The sequence below is a fragment of the Protopterus annectens genome, chromosome 4.part0, assembly GCF_019279795.1.
Source record: "Protopterus annectens isolate FY-2018-M chromosome 4.part0, PAN1.0, whole genome shotgun sequence".
In the NCBI taxonomy this organism is placed as follows: Eukaryota; Metazoa; Chordata; order Ceratodontiformes; family Protopteridae; genus Protopterus; species Protopterus annectens.
This window is the reverse complement of record NC_056733.1, coordinates 1,080,098,968-1,080,122,069: the sequence shown is the minus strand read 5'-3', so window position 1 is coordinate 1,080,122,069 and position 23,102 is coordinate 1,080,098,968. Positions and strand designations below refer to the sequence as shown.

The window sequence follows — 23,102 nt, the reverse complement described above, 5'->3', positions numbered from 1 at the left end:
TAATGTGCAAGTGTGATATCCTCAATACCTGTGAAAGGCGACTGTTGTACTACTGACCTGTATCATACTCAGTAGCAATGGCACAGTTGTGCCCACTGACATTAGTTTCCTCACTTCTGCAGGTCCCTCCGGTGTAAAAGCAATGCAGCCTATCCATGCTGGTGAGTGCGTATTAACAATACCTTTAATAGTCTTGATAGTAATAGTAATATTAGGCTCACTGAGTAGTGCTCTGTGTATGCATGCAGGTGTGTCTGTGTCTGTGTGTTGATATCTCACATACTGAGTAGTGTACAACTGTGTGCAACTGTGCATGTGTGCATGTGTGCATGTGTGCACCTGTGCATGTGTGCATGTGTGCATGTGTGCATGTGTGCACCTGTGCATGTGTGCATGTGTGCATGTGTGGACCTGTGCATGTGTGGATGTGGGCATCACTGGTAATATTGTGTAGACATTGTAAACTGTGTTTCCTGTTTCCCTCCCACAGGTTCTGGTGCTGCTCTGGTGTCATGCAGCAGGGAACCTGAATCAGGTGCCATGGGTACTGATAATGATGACATCTGTGTAATGGCACAGGAAGGTATGCCAGGGTCCGTCATTGGTCAGCCAATTGACAGTACACAGCTGTCAACCCCATCAATGTGCACAGTTATCCTGCCAATACACCCTTTGTCACCAATGTCCCTAGGTGATGGACAGCATACAGTGGGCATTGACCAGGGTAATGTGGTATCTGTGGCACATGCATCCCCACAGAGCAGCCATGGGCATGGCCCTGAGATGGTACCACACAGACAGATGTCCAGGGGTTCTCGTGGGAACATCCGTGGGCGTACTGCCCCTGTCAGATGTGCCCACAGAGGTCTTACAACCTCAGCTATGTTTCAGGCTGTCATGCAGGCACAGTCACGTATGGAACGGTACACCAGACAGGGTCTGAGGGAGCTGACAGCATGTCGCACAGCCATGACTGACAGTATGCGTGACATTGCGGCTGCCATCCGTAATTTCACCGATGCCATAGACAGACATTGTGGGGACATATTAGACCGGTTCCACAACTACATGTCCATGAGCCAGGGCAATGGTGGACGGTTGAGGCATCGATGTGGGCGTATGCAAGCAACAGCAGCAGCTGGCAGTCATCGCGGATGACAACAGGGCCGCAGCCACCCCCATAATGCCAGCAGCAGCCCCAGCAATGCTGGGACTGTGCTGTCATCAGACCACCCCAGGAGACCACGTGCATGTGGCTCTGGCCAGGCCCGACAGGGATCTGTGTCCAGTCAATGAACACCTGCTTCTGATGACAGTACCCAGTCTGGGTTGGTACCGGATACAGTCCATAGCACCACTGCAAGGCACAGGTACCGTGTCCGTGGCCAGAGACACTGATCTGTATGACCTGGCAGGTACAGTCTGTGGCTGTCCACAAACACCAGTATATGGCAGCCATGAAGTGGAACTGTGTGTATCCATACACACATGCGAATTGAAAACACCTAGGGCTACCACATACACGCACACACTGCATCAACATTGCCCCACCTTGTACTGCTGCCCCTCACTAACACACATACATGTCAATTGGTGGTATCGGTGGCTGACTCAGGCATACCAAGTTCACACCCTGTGCATATGATGAAACTGTGCCACCTCCTGCAATCTGTAACATCAGTGCAGGTACAGGTTAACATGTTGCTGATGCACAGGCTGACTACATCGACATGTAGTAATAGTATCATGTTGTTAACAGTACTGTGTGCTGATATAATTGTGGGTATATCATAGCATGCCTGATGCAGTAAGGGTATGATTGTCATGTACTGTTGTCTACACCCATGGTAAGTACCATAGTGTATCATCTGCACATGTTGGCATACTGGTGGTAAGGATGTCAAAAGAAGGCTACATACATAGATAGCACAGGGGATAAGGTAATGAAAGTATTAATACGCAATGATGGACATGTAAACTGCAAGTGGCATGTTGCCCACACTGGACTCTGCAATGCGGATGTTTGAGGATGTTGATAGGTGTGCAGTACTACACGACTGGTACAGGACACACAGGAGCACCCTAGCACTGCAAGCTCACATCTCATATCATGCTAGACAGCCCCAACACACAAAACTAACTGTCACAGGAGGGAGAGTCCCCATACATGTCAGGGATACTGTGGTGGCAGGCCAGGTAGCATACATCCTACTAAGTATGGAACCACTGAGTGAAGGCTCAGTGTCTGTTATTTGACAAGTGTATTACTGCAGGTATGAGCACATGGGTTTCCATCCAGTTATTGTACATCCTGACGGTACATGGTCTGTACACTTGTGTGCGCTGAGACTGGACCCTAGCCATCTGACCTGTGTATTTCCATGTACATGTGCATAGTGCCTGCATATTTGCAGTGTTACCTACTGGAAGTGGTACAGCTTGTTTGTTGTACAATGGACTACATGCAGCCCTGCTTACTGTAGCTTTGTTTGCATGCATGTTTGCTTGCAGTTACCCTGGAATACTGATCCCACCTGCAATGCAGAGCTACAGAGCTTCTGTGGACTCCTAGTGACATCTGCATAGCTTACTATATGTATTTCCATGTATCACTTGACAGAACATCACTGTTTGTCCTGTTCACATGTACGTTGCCTGTGACACATTTCATATGACTTACCTGGCATTTGTCCACGTGAGCAGTCATATATGCCACTGCTAACTAATCACAGGCACTACACCCTCACATACTCACCTTCTGTTGAACCACCTGCTTCACTAGGGACAGCTTGCACCTGTCACCCCTGGGCTTTCGGATATTGGCAAAGGCTCTTGCTACCCCCATAGTGCCTTGGTTAGGCAAGGCTCAAAAGAGAAACCCACCTCCATAGATATCACAAGGGATAAGAAACTAAGAGTAATGCTACTCAACGCCAAAATTCTAAACCTCAAGATGCACGCACTCGAAACTCTCCTTAGCATGGAGAACATCGATATCTGTGCAGTAACAGATACCTGGTTCAGGGCTACTGAGAGCACCCCAGCACTACCAGGTTATACCTCATACCATGCTTTTCAGCCCCAAAACTTGGACCGAACCACAAAAGGAGGGGGAGTATCGATATTTATCAAAGATACCCACACCTCCAGGTTGGTGGCAAAGCACCAAGCATCAGAGACTATCCATGTGCAACTAACAGTGGGTAAAACTGCCTTCCAGGTTATAGCCTGCTACAGACCACCCTGCCAAACCCAAGAACCGCACTCGGCCTTCCTGAGAACAGTGGAAAATATGAAGGTCTCTCCAGACACCATTATACTGGGCGACTTCAACTACCCAAACATAGACTGGGAGCATGACTCTAGCTCCAACACCCTAGCCCAAAGATTCCTAGAATTTATTAACTCAAATGCTATGGTACAACTTGTTACCACTCCCACAAGAGGGGAAAACATACTGGACCTGATCATCACCAACATGGGGACTCTATGCTCCAGACCAGAAGTGTATCCCTCACTGGTAAGATCAGACCATAAACTAATCTCACTGGATATTCACATCCCGACCCCACCCCCTGCCCAGAAAACCACAGTGAACAACTTCTCTAAAGCAAATTCACACTCCTCAAAACCGAGGTGGAAACCTTCAAAGCCCCCGGGCCTGTGGAAAATACGGCCCAGACCGCAGATTCCTCTATAAATGCATTCTATGGACACCTTCAGGAATGCATGGATCATGCGATCCCAAATAAAGCCAAGACCCAGTCCTCCAAAGGCAGATGTCCTGCCTGGTGGACCCCAGCCATAAACAAACTATACAACAGAAGGAGGAAGCTACTAAATGATACAGCAAAATCCCAAAAAGGGAAGGCATCACTGATCAGTATTAGCAGAAAACTACAGGCACTCATAAGATTGTCTAAGGCCAGCTTCGAGAGAAAATTGCACAGGACACTAAGGATAATCACAAGGCTTTCTTTAGTTATGTTAGGAATCTCAGATGCTCAGGTAAGAGCCACCCTCTCCAAAGCAAAATAACACAGCATCAATGGGACCAGACAGTGTCCCAGGCTATGTCCTACATGAACTCCAAGAAGAGCTACACCCAAACATAACACTACTGTTCAATCCCAGCCTTACTACAGGATATGTGGCCAAAGAGTGCCGTACAGCAACAGTGGTCCCTCTCCATAAAGGTGGTGCTTCAATGGATCCTGGACACTATCGCCCCATAAGCCTGACTAGCTTGGTCTGCAAAGCTATGGAAAGGATCAACATGGACCTCATAAATAAAGATATTGGGGACCTACAGACACTGGATCATACCCAGTTTGGCTTTGTTAAGGGCAGATCCTGCCTCTTAAACCTGGTTGATTTCTTTGAAACAGTCACCAAGGCCATTGACGAGGGGAAGGTGGTCCACAAAGCCTACCTGGACCTCGCAAAAGCCTTCGATACAATACCCCACTCAGGCATTCTAGAGAAGCCCACCAGCTTAAATATAAACCCCTATGCCACTAGATGGATTGCACACTGGCTCAAGGACAGAACCCACATGGTTAGAATTGCTGGAGCCATGTCAGTCTCCAAACCAGTTACAAGTGGTGTCCCACAAGGCTCAGTCCTGGGACCTCTCTTGTTCGGTATATATTTCTCGGAGGTACAGGCCAACACGGAAGGACTGTGGCTGACCAAATTCACAGATGACTGTAAACTGGCCGCCATAATCGACTCTCCAGCCAACACAACCATCCTCCAAAAGGGCCTCATAGAAACAGACAACTTGTGCCAGAGCCATGGCCTCAAGCTGAATGCCAAAAAGTGTATAGTCATCCCCTTTGGCAAAAACAAAGTGCCCACAAAGTACCACATAGGTGGTAATCCATTAAGTACAGAAGAAGTAATTAGGAACCGGGGGACCCAAGTTGATAGCAATCTCTCATTTGACAACCACATGGCCAAAGTGGTGAGAAAAACATTTTATATAGCCCACCTCATCATGAAGGGATTCACATCTAGATCAGGGGAGGACATTGTGCCTCTTTACTCATCCCTCATCGGGCCCATAATTGAGTACAATGCCCCTGTTGGGATGTAACTTACCAGACACCTACAGCAACTGGAAAGACCCCAAAAGTACCTCACCAAGAGGATCAAAGGGCTCAAACAGATGCCATATGCTGACCGGTTAAAGAAACTCCAGCTCTACTCAGTGGCATACCGCCTGTTCAGAGGCGATCTGTGCCTGACGTATAAAGCCATGTCCAACCCGGAATTAATGGGCATGCTGCACCTCAGAATATCCAAATCCCATCGAGCTATGCACTCGAGAGACTTGAACCTCAGCACTGAAATAAATAGGACATGCTGGAGGGACAGATTCATAACCCAGAGGCTCCCTTCACTTTGGAATAAAATCCCAGTCCAGGTTAGGCAGAGTCCCTCATTGACTCTCTTCAAGAGGAATCTTGATGAGTGGATAGGACATCGTAGGTTTACCCCGGGTATCACTTCTGTGTCACTGTTAGACAGAGGCACAGTATACTAACCTCGAAAAAGGGCATAGCAAGATAAATTTACAATGGGTGGCGAAAGCCAAACACATTCTGGCTAGGTTTATAAATGCCCTAGGGCAGATAGCCTAGTATGAACCTATGAACCTATGTACCTTGTTCCCCATTGGCCCTATGTGCTGTTAATCACCATGACAATCACAATACTATGGTAGCATGTGCAAAGGTCAGTTGTCAGTCACCTGTATGGTACAGTTGTGGAATATGTGGGTCATGTGGCAATGTCACAGCTGCCACATGTACACAGTCAACCCTCTCCCCTACACATGGACATACAACACATGTATGAGATGCAACCACATAGCCAAACTGGGGACTAAGAACTCTGAACCCAGTACTGGCATAACCTGTCAGGTGGCATGAAATACTACAGTGACTATAATACCAGTCTGATGTAGACCTACACTGACAGCAATACAAACACGTGAACACACTGGGCCATTCGTGGAGCCTAAGAATAGCATCCTGCCTGAGCAGCAGACACCTCTGCAGCTGGCACACAGGCATATGTTATGCCAGAACACAGCACGCATAACACATAGCACACAAATCCTGTGTGCCAAACAGTCACAGCCTGTACGGCTAGACAACACACCTGCTACAGTTGTGTTAGGCACCTTTATTGTCCGGTACAGTGAGGTCACGCTCACCAGGCTGGACAAAGTGAAGGTCACAGTGATATGCCTGTGGGGCACTATGGCCCACCACATAACACAAGCATACAGGTCAGTCAGAGGCATGGACACATATGATTCAGTCATTGTCCATGCCACTATGGCTGACCTGTGATGTACCTCCCTGGACTACATGATAGGGAACATGGAAGGGCTCTCCGAGCATGTGGCACAGGCTGGTATGACCCTGACCTTGGTTGGCAATCATACCCTCACCAGGAATGTTGACGTATTACTGAATGCTGATGAATTACTGTAGCTACAACACCCTAGCTGAAACTTTCCTAGCATGTAGTCACTGCATTGCTATGGAACAACTTGTTACCACTCCCACAACAGGTGAAAACATGCAGCACCTGTTCATCAGCAACATGTAGACTATATGCCCCAGACCAGATGTGTATCCCTCGCTGCTAGGATGATACCATATACATCTCACACTGTATATACACATACCACATGCAGCACCCGCACAGAAGACCACAGTCATAATGTTATCCAGTGCAAATACCATGTATTCACATGTGGCAGGTGTCAGACATGGTAACTATTGAAGGTCACAGGTACATATGTGTATTTGGTACACACATACATCATCTGTGTCCTTTGCCATTACTGGTTTAATCGATGTCATGCATTATTGTGAACAACAACCCACACACATGGGCATTGTGTGACAAAACGCAAGTGGCATGTGTGGAATTCAAAGCCATAACTAACTGTGCTATGACAGTAGTGAGAGATGCAGTAGCAGAGCATGCTATTTGCATTACTGGGAGATTTGCCATCTTCCGCTGTACTTGTAGGGTGCTGACATCATCTCTGTGTAGAGATTGGAATATGCAGCAGCTGGTGTGTTGTACTGGTTGGCAAAAAGGTCAGTTCTCTCACACATATAATTGCACACACCCCCCCCCCCCCCCACACACACACACACACTTGCTGGATTCAAACCCCTATCTAATTATGTTATGACACTTGAGACAGATGCATTAGCAGAGCACGCTATTCGCATTACTGGGAGGCTTCCCTTCTCCTGCTCTACTTATAGGGTGCTGACATCATCAGTGTTTAGAAAGGGGAATGTGCATCCTGTAGTGTGTTCTCCTAGTTGCCAAAAGGGACATTTCTTTCATACAGACTTGCACACACACTAACCCCCCTCCACACACACTGAGCATTTGCAGGATTCAAACCCCTACCTAACTATGTTATGACACTCGAGACAGACGCATTAGCTGAGCGTGCTATTCGCATTATTGGGAGGTTTCCCTTCTCCTGCTGTACTTATAGGGTGCTAACATCATCAGTGTTTAGAAAGGGGAATGTGCATCCTGTAGTGTGTTTTCCCAGTTGCCAAAAGGGACATTTCCCTCACACAGACTTGCATACACACCAACCCCGTTCACTCACACACTGAGAATTTGCAGGATTCAAACCCCTTACTAATTATAGTATGACACTTGAGAGAGATGCATTAGCAAAGCAAACTATCCAAATTATTGGGCATCTGTTCTGCACCTGCAGTATTTATAGGGTGCTGACATCATTATTTCTACAGAGGTATGTACATCTAGTCCTACTTGTCAGGTGGGGGATAGCATATATATGCATTTGCAGCCACCTACTTCAGGGTCAGATATGTACATCGCACTGGCAGGTTATGTTCTATACCATGCTTCGTGACCACAGGACCTGTAACACTCAACACAACCAGTCCAGACCACCCCTCCCACATCCAGGACACACACTTTGCTTCCCTGGGAACAGTGCCAAGATATGCAGGTGTTCACATACACCATTCTAGTTGTTAACGTCAGGTACAGGCATATTGTGTGTGGGAACTACTCAGGCCTCTACAACATTACCCTACAGCTACTACAATTTGTGAGTCCATGTGCTATGGCAGAACCACTCACCACAGCCACAAGGGGGAATACATATTGCACCTGACCATCTGCAACATGGGTACTCACTGTTCCACACCAGAGGTAGACCACCATTGTTTATATCTGACCATACCCACCTTTCCCTGGACATCCATATCCCATCCCCACCCCCAGGCAAGGTTGTCACTGCAAACAAAGTGTATTTATCAAAAGCAGACTTTACACTTGTGAAGACTGGGGTGGAAGACTTCAAAGGACCCATGCTGGGGAGTATACAGGCCACTCTGCATAATCCTTGACAATTGCATTCTATGAGCATGTGGAAGGTTTGCATTGATCATGCTATCCCAAATATACCCATGACTGCTCCACAACAGGACACCTGTCAGGTGTACACCAGCCATATATGAGCTGTCCAACAGACAGAGTGAGCTAATACATTGCAGAGCAGTAGCCCACAGAGGGAGGACATCTCTGAATAGTACTGGCACGACACTTCAATCCCTCATAATCATCACGACACAGTGTTGACAGTGAAATTGTCCAGACAATGCAGATAAGGCTCCCCTCAGTCTGTTATTGATGCCCACTTACTGTTAGAGGTCCTCAGCAACCCTCTTCCAGCACACACCAACAATATGGATGTGGCTTAGCAAATTCAAACCCTGGGATCTCCACTGTATCCCTGCTTGACAGAGGCACAGCACGCTAGCCTCACATGGTGCCTTATGTGACCTACTTTACAGTGGCACAATAGCCTACTGTACTGGGGAGGCAGATGCCAAGCACACTCTGGCTAAGCTGTCATTCCCTAGGGCAAACAGCCTAGTGTTGACCTCTACACCCATATGTTTAATTGTCAGATGCACATTATTTGTTGCTGATAGACTGTTTGCAGGTCTTTATTGCCATAGCATTCCCTGTTTGTATGAACAACTTGTGTATCTGTGGAAGATGTTTGAATATGGGAGGGATCCACTATATCACGTATGTCTCTGTAGTCATTTAACTGTGTGCACTGGGCAGATTGCTGTAATGTGGTTGATTCTTGGAATAACACGTACAAATACCAGATATGTGTGGCCAACTGCTAAACTGAGATTTGGCCTAAGTGTGTGAGCATGCCCAGTTCAGCCTTCCCATGGCATGTTGTCTGACATATGTGTCATTTATCAAAATGTGCGAGCATGCCCAGTGTGAGCTTTCCATATGTTGAACTCTGCAGCCCACCACATTTGTGGATGAGTGCGAACTTCAACAATATCTCCCGTTTATGGTTGTGTGTTGTGTGTAATGTTGTGTAGTTACTGTCCAACTGCTTTGTGTTTGAACACAACAGGATTATACTGTGCCTGCAGGGTTTGCATGGGATACCTTGCATACAGTTGTCAACATCCTTTCATACTGACCTAACACTGTAGTACCGTATAGTGTACTGGTTCAGTACTTTGACTGTGGTGGACAGTATCCTGGGCTTTAGTCCTATCACTGCTTTACATTTCCATAGTGAGCACAACAGCCTGGTTAGGGGCCAGTTGTGCACATCTGACCATGTGGCATTATGTTCAGATATGAACTACTTAAACCAGGCTTGTCCAACATTGTAGTGTATTCCACAACATAGGTGTACATTGGCAAACACTAGCAATATGCCCTAGGCCATTTCTAATGCTAGTCGGAGAGTGTGTTTGTCCTTCGACACACATTGTAAGTGGAGTTTGCCATGGCATATGTCATGGTTAGTATACTGTGCCTCCATCTACCTGTGACATAACAGTGATACCCAGGGTAAACCTACCATCTCCCATCCACTCATCAAGATTCCTCTTGAGGAGGATCGATGAGTGACTCTCTGGCTAACCTGTACTGGGAGTTTACTCATGAGTGGGGGTGGCTTCTGTGTTATGGATCATGCAGTACAGCTTGTCCTATGTATGTCAGTGCTGGGGTTCAGGTCTCTCATGTGCATAGCTCACTGCCATTCAGATTGTACAAGGTGCAGCATGTTCATTGATTCCAGCTTGGACATGGCTTTATACATCAGGCACAGCTTGCCTCTGGGTGGGCAGTATGGCAGTGTGTGGAGCTGCAGTTTGTTTAATCTGGAAACACATGGCATCTGTTCAAGCTCTTTGATACTCCTGGTGAGGTACTTTTGGGGACTTTACAGTTGATGGAGGTGTCTGCTGAGGTACATCCCACAGGGGCTATTGTAGTCAATTGTAATGCTGATGAAGGATGACTGCAGAGCCACAATGACCTCCCCTTATCTAGATCTGGCAACCTTCATGATTAGGTGGGTATATGGCATGTTTCTGTAAGGTGGGTATATGGTATGTTTCTGTAATCACTACAGCCACATGTTTGTCCAATGCGGGATATCTATCACCTTGTGTCCCCAGGTCTCTCATTACATGTTAAGTACGTAATGGGTTAACATCTATGTGGTAATTGGTGGGCACTTACTGTATATCCATGGGGGTTGACTATACACTTTTCTGCAATTATCTTGCTGACATGGATATGGCACCAGTTGTCTGTTTCTATGTGGCCCTTTTGTGGGATGCTTGTGTCAGCTGGAGGGTCAGATATGGTGGGCAGTTTGTAGTCCTCTGCAAACATGTTCAGACACAGTCCTTCCATGTTGGCCTGTACCTATGGGACATATATACCAAACGAGGGAGGTCCCAGGACCAAGCCTTGTGGGATGCCAGTTATATCTGGTTTGTAGTCTGACATGGCTGCAGCATGTCTGATCATGTCAGTTCTGTCCTTGGTCTGGTTTGCAACCCCTCTACTGGTATAGGGGTTTATATTTAAGCTGGTGAGCATATCTATAATGAACACATAGGGTATTGTATGGAAGCCTTTGCAAGGTCCAGCTACGCTGTGTGGACCACATTGCCCTCATCAATGACCTTAATGACTGTTTCAAATGAGTCAAACATGTTTAAGGGGCAGGATCTGCACTTAAGAAAGCCACACTGGGTAGGGTCCGGTGTCAGTAGGTCCCCAATATCTTTATGTCTGCGGTACATGCTGATCCTTTCCATAGCTGTGCAGACCAAGCTTCTCAGGATTCTGGGGTGGTAGTTTGCAGTATCCTTTCAGGCAACACCTTTGTTGAGAATGACCACTGTTGTTGTACACTGCTCTTTGGGTACATATCCTGTGGTAAGGCTGACATTGAGCAGTAGTGTGATTTGGCATTCCATTCTTCTTGGAGTCCATGTTGGACTCAGCCCAGGACACCATCTCATACCATTGCTGCTGTGTGTTTTGCTTTGTAGATGCTGGCTGTTACCTCAGCATCTGCAATGTCAGGGGGCCACGAGTTTGCTGGGATAGATATTTTGCATTCGGGGGGGGGGGGGTTGCACTGCACCTGTCAGGTTGTATGTTGGCAATATGTGTGTGTGTGTTTGGTATGTTGTTTGTAATATTTATGTGATTCAGAGCATATCTGTGAATTCCCAACACAGTTCCTACCATCAGTTGAGAAAGCCTTGGGATTATCCTTAGTGTCCTGTACAATTTGTATCTTCATAGGTTCATAGGTTCATACTAGGCTATCCACCCTAGGGCATTTGTAAGCCTAGCCAGAGTGTGTGTGGCTTTCGCCACCCCTTGCTATGTGAATATTCTGGCCATTTATGATTTATTTTACTGTGCCTCTGTCTGGACATGACACAGTGAAGACCCCCAGTGTACATCTACAATCATCCATCCACTTGGCAAGATTCCTATTGAAGAGTGTCAGTGAGGGGCTCTGCCTAACATGGAGTGGGATTCTGTTCCAGGGTGTGGGGAGCCTCTGGGTTATGTATCTGTCCCTCCAGCACATCCTATTTCATTATGTGTTGAGGTTGACATCTCTCACTCTCACAGCTCCGATGGCTTTGAGTTTTCTGAGGTGGAGCATGTCCATTCCTCCTGTGTTGGACATGGCCTTGTACAATAGACATACAACGCCTCTGTGTAGGCAGTATGTGACTGCATTCAGCTGGGGTGTCTATAGCCAGGCAGCATATCACATATATTTGAGACCCTTTATCCTCTTGGTGAGGTACCTTTGAGGTCTTTCTAACTGCTGCAGGTGTCAGGTAAGGTACATCCCAAATGAGGCATTGTACTAGATTATGGGTCTGATAAGAAAACAGTATAGGGGCACAATGACCTCTGTTGACGTAGATGTGAATCCTTTCATGATACGGTGTCCAATATAGACAGTCTTCCTAGCCACATTGGCAATGTGAGTGCCTCATAACAGGTTACTGTCCACTTGTGTACCTAGGCCCCTGATTACTCCTTCCATACATAATGGTTTACCACCTATGTGGTAATTTGTGAGTACCTTGTTTGGTATTTGGTGGGACAGTCATACTGTCCAGTGTCTTCAGGACGACTGGGTGGGGTTCCTGTGTGTGAGAGTGTGGTCTGTAGCATGCTACAGACTGTACAGCAGTCTTGCCTACGGTTAGTTGCATATGGGTGGACTCCAACGCTTTGTGCATTGTCAGTTACCTGGACGTATGGGTGTCTGTGCTGAATATGGATACTCACCCTCCTTTTATGTTTTGGTCCAGATTTTGTGGCCATAACACATGATATGTGGTATAACCTGGTAGTGCTGGTGTGCTGTCAAGAGGCTTGCAGCAGGTTTCTGTCACTGCACAGACATCGATGTTCTCCATACTGGGGAGGGCCTCGGGAGCATGCATATTGAGGTTTACATGTCTGGCATTGGTCAGCATTACCCTTATGTTTCTTTCTACTTATGTTTTCTAGGGTGGTGGGTTAGTCTTTTCAGCCTTGCCTACGAAAGGCTCTATAGAGGTGGCAAAAGCCTTATCCAATATCCATGTGCCCAGGGGTAACAGGTGCAAGCCATCCCTGGAACAGCAGCGTGGCTTGTCAAGCATGACATCCCAAGCAGACAGACATTGGATCCCCTTGGAATGACACCAGTAATTGTGCCACTTGTTAAAGCTGATCATTCTGTGTTTGTACTGTGGCATCATTCTTGGTGAGGGTAGGATGCTGCAAACGGTCAGTGTCATACCGGCCTGGACTACATAATCGGAGAGCTCATCTATGTCTCTTTTCATGTAGTCCGGGGAGGTACATCTCAGGTCATTCACACCAGCATGGACTATGACTGCATCATATTTCTACTTGCTTTGGGGTGACCTGCATACTTGTGTTATGTGGCATATTGTAGCAGCCTACAGGCAGCTTACTGTACCCTTTCCCTTGTTCAGTCTGGTGAGTGGGACAGCAGTGTGTCTCACTATGGAGTCACCTATTACAACTGTATCAGGCATGTTGTTTCTCCTTTTGGCCTGTGACTGTTTGGCACACCAGCTTTGTGGACTATGTGTTGCATGTGCTATGTTTGGAGGTTGTTTGATTGGGTGTCTGCTTTGGAGGCATCTGTTGGTGTGGTGTGTTTGTAATTCGGGCCTCCGGGAATGTTTTTCTGTGTTTATGTCTTTGGTTTGCAGTTGTGATAGGTCTCCGTGGGACTGGATTTGTGGTGTGTGTGGTTACCTTCTCCTCCTGACTAGTTTTGACAGTACTGAGTTGAGGGAGCTCAGCCTCCAGTTTGGATAAATGGTTGCATTTCTCACATATATTTGTATTTCTTGGGAGGAGTTGAGGGTTGTCTGTGTACTTGGGGAGGTGTAACATTGCCTCAAGATTCACAGATTCAACTTGTTGTAGCTGGTCTTAGTGGATTATATGTGTGGACATATTTTATTGCCATACTACTGATCAGTGATTACTTCCCTTTTTATGTTTGCTCTATCATGTAGTAGCTTCCTCATTCTCTTGCATGGTTTGGTAATGGCTGGAGTCCACCATGTCAGATGCCTGCGTGTATGGCATTGTGTCTTGTTTTAATTTAGGATTGCATAATCCAAGCATTCCTGGCAGTGTTCATGGAATGCCTGTATAACAGGTTCTGAGGTGTGGCCCATATTTTGCACCTGCACAGGGCCTTTAGTGATTCCACATCAGTTTGGAGGAGTGCAACTCTTGCTTTACACATGTTTTTCACTGTGGTTTTCTGGCCAGGGACTGTGGTCAGGATGTGTATATCCAGTGTGATTACTCTATGGTCTGGTCTTACCAGTGAGGGATACACTTCTCATCTTGCCATCCAGTATCCATGTTGCTGATTATCACACCCAGTATGCTTACCCCTCTTGTGGAAGTGGTACATTGTTCCTGGGCATTTTGGTTTATGGATTCTAGGAACTTTTGTCCTACAGTGTTGGAGCTAGTATAATGCTCCCAGTCTATGTCTGGGTATTTTCAGTCACCCAATATAATGTGGTTTGGAGGACTTGATATATTCATGTATTCCAACATAGGCCAGGTGCAGTTCCTGGTGTTGGGATGGTAGTCTGTAGCAGGCTATAAACTGGGAGGCAGTTTTAACCACTGTTACTTGACCATGGCTAGTCCATGCTGCTTCTTGTTGTGGTACCAACACGGGGGTGTGGTTATCCTTGACAATTATTGCTAGTCACCCTCCTTTTGTAGCTTGTTCCATGTTTTGAGGCTGTACAGCACAGTATGAGGTGTAACCTGGTAGTGTTAGGGTGCTGTTGTGAGCCTTGACCCAGTTTTCTGTTACAGCACAGATATCAACATTCTCCATACTGGGTGAGTTTAGACTGCATGCATCTTGCTGTTTAGACTTCTGGCATTGGGTAGCATTACATCTAGGTTATTATCCCTTGTGATACCTATGGAGGTGGGTTTGTGTTTTGAGCCTTACCTATTCAGGGCACGCTGTGGGTAACAACAGCCTTTGCCAGTATCCATACAGCCTGCACTGATAGGTGCACGCCAGTCCTAGCAGGTGGAGCATCATGTCATGCTCAGCATGTCATCCCAGGCTGGCACACATTGGATCCCCTTTGACTAACTGCAATACTTCAGCCAATTATTGCAATTGATCATCTCATTGTCATATTGTGGCATCATGCTTGGTGAGGGTAGGATGTTAGTCAGGGTCCTCAAGTGTGCATATACTACATGGTGTTACATTGCTTAACACATGGCATTCATGCCTCAGGTGGTGCTGCAGGGCTGCCTCTGTTGGATGGACATACTGCACTCCCTGTACATGTTTGAGAGCAGGTTATGTCATTTTAGGCATCCCTGTTATTATATGAGTGAGTCAGAGAGGGGTATCATTCCCAGGGTTCCTACTGAGCCAGTGTATGTGCTATGCATTGCCTCTTTGCCAAGGCCAGGGCATACTGGGCACGCCTCCTTCTGCCTACTGGGGCAGGCTCAGGTTGTTTCTCCTCCGAGTCATGCTCTGCCTGTGATGGCCTTGGCAATGGTGGGTGGCTGTTTGGCCCAACCCTATGCTGGTCCTGCTGCAGCTGTTTTCGCAAGATCATATTATGTAGCATAGCACATACCATGACAATTTGGGTACATGTAGTTGGTGAGTACTGCAAGGCTCCAACAGATGTGTCCAGACACCGGAACCGTGACTTGAGCAGCCCAAACACACGCTCTATTACATTAAGTGTTTGTGCGTGTGCCTCATTATGTCGTTCCTGTTTAGGTGTGTGTGCATTTCTGATGGGTGTCATCAGCCACGGCTCCAGTGCATAACCTGCATCCCCCACTAGGTGTCCATGTGGGATGTCCCCATTGGCAAATGTCTGGTACAGCTGCTTCAAATGCCAGATATGGGAATCATGGTAGCTCCCAGGGCAGCCAGCACACACATTCATTGTTATGCCCTGGGCATCACACATGACCTGGCAGTTGATGGAGGGGAAGCCCTTGCGGTTAATGTAGGCCCTACCCCGCTCACCGGCTGGTGCTTTGATGCGTATGTACATGCAGTCTATTGCACCCACTACCTCAGGGTATTCCGCTATTTGCTGGAAGAGGCGCATATTGCTGGCCAGTACCTCACGGGTATTGGGGAAATATACATGATCACCGACATGTGCTGACATGGCATCCAGGAACTGGTGCCGTACCCTGGAGGCTGATGCCTGTGATATCCCCATCATATCACCAGTTGGTCTCTGGAAGGTACCTGTTGCTAGTATTCTTAGGCCAACACATACCTTGGTTTCCACTGGGATGGGTTCCCCTCTGTTGGTTCTGTGTGTGAGGCGTGGCCTGCACAGCTCGACAATTTGATGCAGGAGGTCTCTGTCCACTCTATAGCACTCTACTATCTCCAGCTCATGTAACCCATGGTAGGTGACCCTGGGCCTGTACACTCTTCTCCGTCTCCTCACTGTGGGTTGTCTGGCACCATCTGCATTGTCACCACCCTCAGCAAGTTGTCTATGTCTCCTTATGACAGCTATGGCAGCCCCTAGCATTTCTGCTATGAGTTCAGCTTTTTCAGTTTTCGCTTCTAATAGCTTACTCCTGTCTTGCAGGGTCTCTTGAGAGAAACATCCTGCACTGCTGTTTGCAGAGTTTTAAGTGCTTGGCTGAGCTACTATTCTGCCTGTGTAATTGCCAGCTTCTAATTGTTTTCACCTGCTAGCTCCAGCAGTATTCCCTGCTAGCTTCCTACTAATTCTGTTGCTTCCTTTTTCCTTTCTGTTTCCTCAGGGGGGAGCAACGTGCATACCAGCAGAAACACGCTCACAGTGGCTTACACATGCACACACATGCTTACATGGTTCAGAATATGCTTATTCGGGTTAAAACGCGCGCACACCAGCACAAACAGTCTTACAAATCTGCCAACAGGCTCCCACATGCTCAGTCTGCCTTACACATGCTCACACTGCCCTACTCGCGCTTTATGGTGTGCACACGTGCGCATGCACGCCCAGCAAGAAACTTTGGTGTAAGCAACAGTGTACACCTTCCATTTCTTGACTTTCCCATGCTTATGTTGTGGCACTCCTCTTTCCATGATATGTGTCTGACATCTGTCATGTATCACTGACCTCCAATGAACTGCATTTCTTTCTGTCATTCCCCCCTGTGATGTCACCTATCTCCTACTCTATTCCTCCCCCTTATGTATCTCTTACACTACTCAGACTGTGCTCATTTGCTATGTGACTGTGGGATTCAGTATCCTAACACTCATTTACATCAGATTGCCTACTAATGCTTAGTTACATGTCTTAGACTCAGCTTCCCCCCTTAGCAACCACTAAACGGTGGCCATGTTGTTTTTGGTCTGCTGATCCCTGCATTGTAAATCCATGTATTGCATAAAACCCACATTTGTGGGTTTATAACCTTCATTTTTATGTTTTATATAGCGCAGCCCGTTTGCGCGGGGCTGCGCTGCGTTTAAACAATTGCCGAAAAAAAATATATTTATTTTTCATATTTGCATCAGGGTACCTTGCCAATGGCCACATATTTGGCCATTGGCATGCTGCCTGACACACATGCACCCTTTATTTGGAGCTGACATGGCTCCATTGTGATTTTTGCAGAAACGTACTCAGTTGTCAACTGAGTACATTTCTGCAGCTAAAATGGCTCTTACACGGGCTGCTTTGGGCTTCGTGGATCGCTAATCTACCTCATTTGCATGCCTTTCAGCTGCAAGTGAGGTGATTAGCATATCCACGCCCACTCCGTGTCAGAGACGTTTTAGCTGGTCTCTTACACGGACTTTAGGGCTGTTCCTGGATCGCGAAGGCTGCATGGAGTCTTACACTACTCTTAGACTCCGTGTAAGCCTTCGTGAATCCTGCCCTATATCTATAGCATACTGTACTATACAGAAACAGTCTCCCACTATGGCATTTCACAGCATGCTCTTAAATAACATGCAGCTATTTTGTTATCAAAATATACATGCAAATATGAAAATATGAATAGTGAGTGAAAACAGTTATTTCTACTCCAAGATATCCTAAATCAACAATCTTATTTTCTAACTTACACCTTGCCATTTTGTATGCTGCCACCTATTAACTGTTAAATCACTTTTAAGGAAGGCAGCCTCAACAAATGTCAGAACACAGTAAGAAAGCATTTTTATGCCATTGGGTGTTAAGTGGAAGAACATACACAAAATAGTGCTAAAGGCATAAAACAGATAAATATTGCTCTAATTAACTTAAAAAGTTTATGAAAAAACAAGCTTTGCATAAGCATGCATTCTTAGGCTAATAAGAATATTGTATGAAACTCTAATGCCTGGTTTGACTGTAGTCTTCAGTAATTTATTAGAAAATTAAAAAAATATATATGAAGGACATGGAAAATGTGAGACAAAATGTGGGTGTTCTGCAAAACAAAACAAAAAAGACAATTGAAAGAGATATGAACATATCCAGCCAGGTTATGAAAAATAAATAAATACAAAATACTCAGTCCAGGATATATTAACGCCATAGCTATTCCTAAAGGACAGCTTCAAACAGCACAAAGATAAGAAGAAAGCCATAGTTAAATTGAATGCAAGTGACTGAACTAGAAAATCCTATGGAGCCAGCCAGCCACCAGCAACTTCCTAAAACCATGATTGTATGAATACTGGGCCCACAATGCAACACCATTGGTTAAGATGTGGTCACCTTGACCACTGGTTGCCAGAGAAAGCTGAATTAGCAGCACTTGGCTTTTGGTCTTTGTGCTTGTGTGTTTTATTAAGAAGCACATTTTAATCTTTTTTTTCTGTCCTTGTTTTGCTGCAATGTTCAGCTTTATGAGCTAGAAAGTACCCGAGACACTTATTTTAATTAAAATATAAATGTGTGATAGAAAATTGGATTAAAGAAGATGGCACATAAAGAACAGACAAAGTTGGCCAAAGTAGTAAAGCTGAGAACCAGATAGCTGGCCATGCCCCCCTCCCCCAGCTGTAGGCCCCATTCAGTTGCCTAAAACTCCATTATTATAACACTGTTCTGTTTTAGAGGTATGTATAGTGGCTGTGAGTGTGATAGGTAAAGGTGGGTGTGTTGCTGTCTTAACTAATGTCTGAGGCTTCTTAACTTTTAGCTTGGGAGGTTTGGGCAGTGCACTTTCAACAACCACTGCATAAGTTGGATTAATGTAATTACACATGCCAGTTGCACAATAAATCTTTGTAAGTGGGGCAATAAATAGTTTTCAGTAAGAATGAGGCAGTTACTAGACAGCTTCAAAATACTCAGTGCTAACAGGCTGGCTACATGAGGGGCAAAAGATGACTAAGATTCCATGTTGGTCAGTACAGATGAAGAGGTAAAACAAAACAAGACAGGTTAATAACTTGTTTAAATCAAATTGGTTTAGTCAGTAGGCTAATGTGGCAACTACCTAGCTAGAAACAACAATTAACAACAGACAGTGTAACCCAGTGGTTCTATGTGCAGTAACTGTAGCAGCTACAGATATTCTAAATGGTTAGTTTCAAATGCAGTAATTGTAAAGCAAATAGTTTCAGTGCAGTATCACTACAGCAGTCAGAGAAGTAATAAAAGTATGTCACAGAGGTAACCCTGTATTCTCTAGTGCAGTGCTGAACAGCAGTAGCTTTAAATGATGCAACACAACAGTAACCAATAATAAGCAGAAATACAACAACACCAAAAATCAAAATGTTGATAGGTTATTTTTTATATACTTAGTATCAGTAACAGGCAATACTGCAGATATTGCCAATAGTGAGTAACATTATAAAAACAAGACAGCTGCTCTGGTGGCATATAGGAATAAAGTCCTGACTACAACCCAGCTGATCCAGGTTTGATTAATGGCTTGGTTGACTAATGGAACAACAGAGAGGGATGGGGGTTACCATCCAGGTTTGGGTGGGGGGCCATATGGGCATCTCTGGTATCAGTCTCTAGTGGAGACTAGGGATGATGCATAGGTAGATATGCCTAGAAGAGTAGAAAAGGGTGCAGACATGGTTGAGCTCCTGCAGAGATTGGGAGATACTCTGCACATCTCCATTGCACACCCACCCCTTTGGCAAGAACCATTAGGCTCGAAGGGAGGGGGAGATAATGGGTCCTTCCTGGATGGATTCACAGACATACTGAGCCCCTGGGTACTTAAGGTCTGTGATTGGCTCCAGCACTACTGGAATAGTCTGGGAGAGAAGGACAAGGCTGGTAGATCCAGCATTGATGGGGTACCATATGCTGGGCCAGTAAAGGTGGTAGAAAAAAATAAAAAAAAAATAAAAAACAACAAGACACAATTGTGCAATATTATGTAAAAATAATGCCACTACATATTATTCTGGGGGTTGGGAAAAATGAATGGATTAATAGGGCATAGGGTCTTGACTGTTATATTGGGAAAAGGGAGATGGGTCAGAAATATTGTAAACTAATTTTCACATATTGTAAATACTGTGTTGTACTTGTTTTCTTTCCTGTTGGATTCTATAAAAATTATTGAAACTGTCATTCTGTTGCACAACAAATGCCTTTGTTAAACATATTAGCAAGTTAAATAACAGTAGAAGGCAACTTATAGTTGGCTATTTCTTCTTTGTCAAATAAAAGAATAATGAATTGTGATGTGAAACTTGGCATACTTTGTAACATTCATGAATAAAAAAGATTGATCTGTATTACTTTTTTCCTTGCAGGAGAAAAAACAATGCAAAGCCTACATTTAATGTTAATTCTACTGCTAATTAGCTGGGAAGATAAAACTATTGCAAGTAAGTGTTTCAGAATGAAAAAAAGGTGCAGCTGTCCTATTGAAAGTAATATAACATTTGTGGATCTAATGGGCTGTATGACAGCTGAAATTCTAGAATTAAGAGATGGAAATGTAGATAAGCTATTGCCTGCACTGGAGACATCTAATATTTTACATACTTTTTTTCTTGAACAGACTACAATCATTTTCACCAGAGCCTCTGTATCTCAACAATTTTTAAAGAAATTTAAAGATTTTGTAACAAAAGCAACTAATCTTGTTTTAGACAACTCTAGTTTAACTGGATTTGAGAAAGAGATAAACGCAAACATTAATATGAGCATGACTTCGATCACATTAATAAATGTATCTAATTCATTCTCAAAAATTATGTCTCTTTCTAGTTTGATTGGTGGGTTGCAAATGTTAAAAGAACTGTCAGTGATTAGCTCTCAAGTATTCTCTGTACCACATAACATCAGCCAGCAGTTAAGCATGCTACATGCCTTAGATTTGTCTGGAAATCCACTGAATGTACAGGGAGTGAACCATTTTATATGTCAGGGATGTTTTCTACAACTTACAACTCTGAAACTCCAAAACTGCAATTTGAGCTCATTTGAGGACATCTGCCTTACTCTGCAAGGAATGAAAAAACTAAAATATCTACATCTAAGCCAAAATAACTTCTTAAATCCTCTTTCTTCATGTTCATGGCAACAGTCTTTTCACACCTTTAACATGTCTAGTACAAACATAGAATATACATTTGGTTACCTCCCACAGCAAGTCGAAGTGTTGGATTTGAGTAACAATAAACTCAAAGTTCTTAATGGAACTTTGCCAAATGTGATAACGCTCGATCTCTCCAATAATCAACTCCTTCAACTCCCTTCGCTAATGAACTTTCCAAACCTACGTAACTTAAGGATCGATGGAAATGGGATATCACACCTTGGAAAAGAGGAACTATCCACTCTTTATAATTTAACTGCTTTGAAAGCTGGCGGGAACACATTCCGATGTGACTGTGAGTTTATTGCCATGAAGGAAGATCTTGTAAAGCTGGTGTCTAAAATGGAAGACTGGCCAGCTGGCTATGTTTGTGACTCACCATCTTCTCTCAATGGTACTCTCATTAAGGATATTTCTGATTCATTGTACCAGTGCCATAAAACTCTTCTGCTTATTTTAATAATTGTAGGTACAACGTTTGTGATTGGTATTCTTGCTATAGTATTTTACAGGATATGTACACGTAAATGAATGTGAAATTCACAAAAGTAAATACATTCTTTTGTAGCTTTAATTTTCTGTTGTGTATAAATGGAAGTACTGGAATTATTGTTTCTACTTTTACATCACTTGAATACGTCTGACTTTAAGACTGTGGTAAAGTGTTAAGAAGTTACATTTAAAACACTTTGTTTCAAAGGATACAGAGTGGCAGAACTGCAAATCAGTTTCACAAAGTCAATGGCCTTAACACTGAACTTTGTAGCAAACATGTCCCATAGTAAACCGAGTGCTTTTGATTTTACTTTGTCATTTATTTTTTGTTTTAGTGGAAAATCAGACTGGACCCATACATTTGGGATTAGAGTTGTGGAATGAGAATACAAATGGAATATGCATTAGTATTGTTTATTTATTTTGTTTCATGGGTAAACATATTTAAGGGCAACTTTGGGAGGGAACACTTTAGATAAACAGGTACATGTATGACAACTCTAAAGTGATTGTGTCTTTCGGCTTTTCCCGGTTAGGGGTCACCACAGCGGAACTCCGGTCCGCTAATGATTGGCAGTAGAGTTTTACATGCTGGCTTGCCAACTCTAAAGTAAAATGCAAAATTAAATTGCTAAGTATGATAGAAATGCAAAAAAGTAAGTAAACAACAAATGTATACTGATAATGCAGGGCTTTTCAACCCTGGCCTCCACTGAAAAGGAATTTGTTTGCCCAGTCTAAATTTCCCTGTAAACAAATAGAAATAAATAAATAAATGCACAAATAAATAATAGCAAATGGTATTTTGGATGTAGATATAAAATGCAAAACTGCTTAATTCTGAACTTGATACAGTGACAATATAAATTGCTGAGATGACAGTGCACAAAACAGAAAATTAATAATGAATGAGTCAATGTTCGGTATTAAAACGTACTCATTAATAATATGTCTCTTGCTGGACATGGAGAAAAGTGTAGGGATGGATTAGCCACTGTAAAGAATGGTCACTATTTTGAAGCTATATTTGGGGGCTTTGAGTAGATGAATACAGTCTGTTGTATAGGTGGCTGAAACATTGTACTACCAAGGCTCAGAATTATTAACTTTGTTGATTA

General features: G+C 44.5%; 1 protein-coding gene across 1 annotated transcript in view; it reads left to right on the top strand.

The window, feature by feature from the left end:
• Positions 1 to 22,589, top strand: part of LOC122800166 (toll-like receptor 2) — a 115,922-nt gene extending 93,333 nt beyond the window's left edge. The window contains exon 2 of the mRNA XM_044069680.1: positions 20,699 to 22,589. Coding sequence (XP_043925615.1) covers positions 20,710 to 22,020 — 1,311 coding nt within the window. The 5' untranslated portion in view covers positions 20,699 to 20,709 and the 3' untranslated portion in view covers positions 22,021 to 22,589. The remainder of the gene's footprint in view (positions 1 to 20,698) is intronic.
• The last annotated feature ends 513 nt before the right edge of the window (positions 22,590 to 23,102 follow it).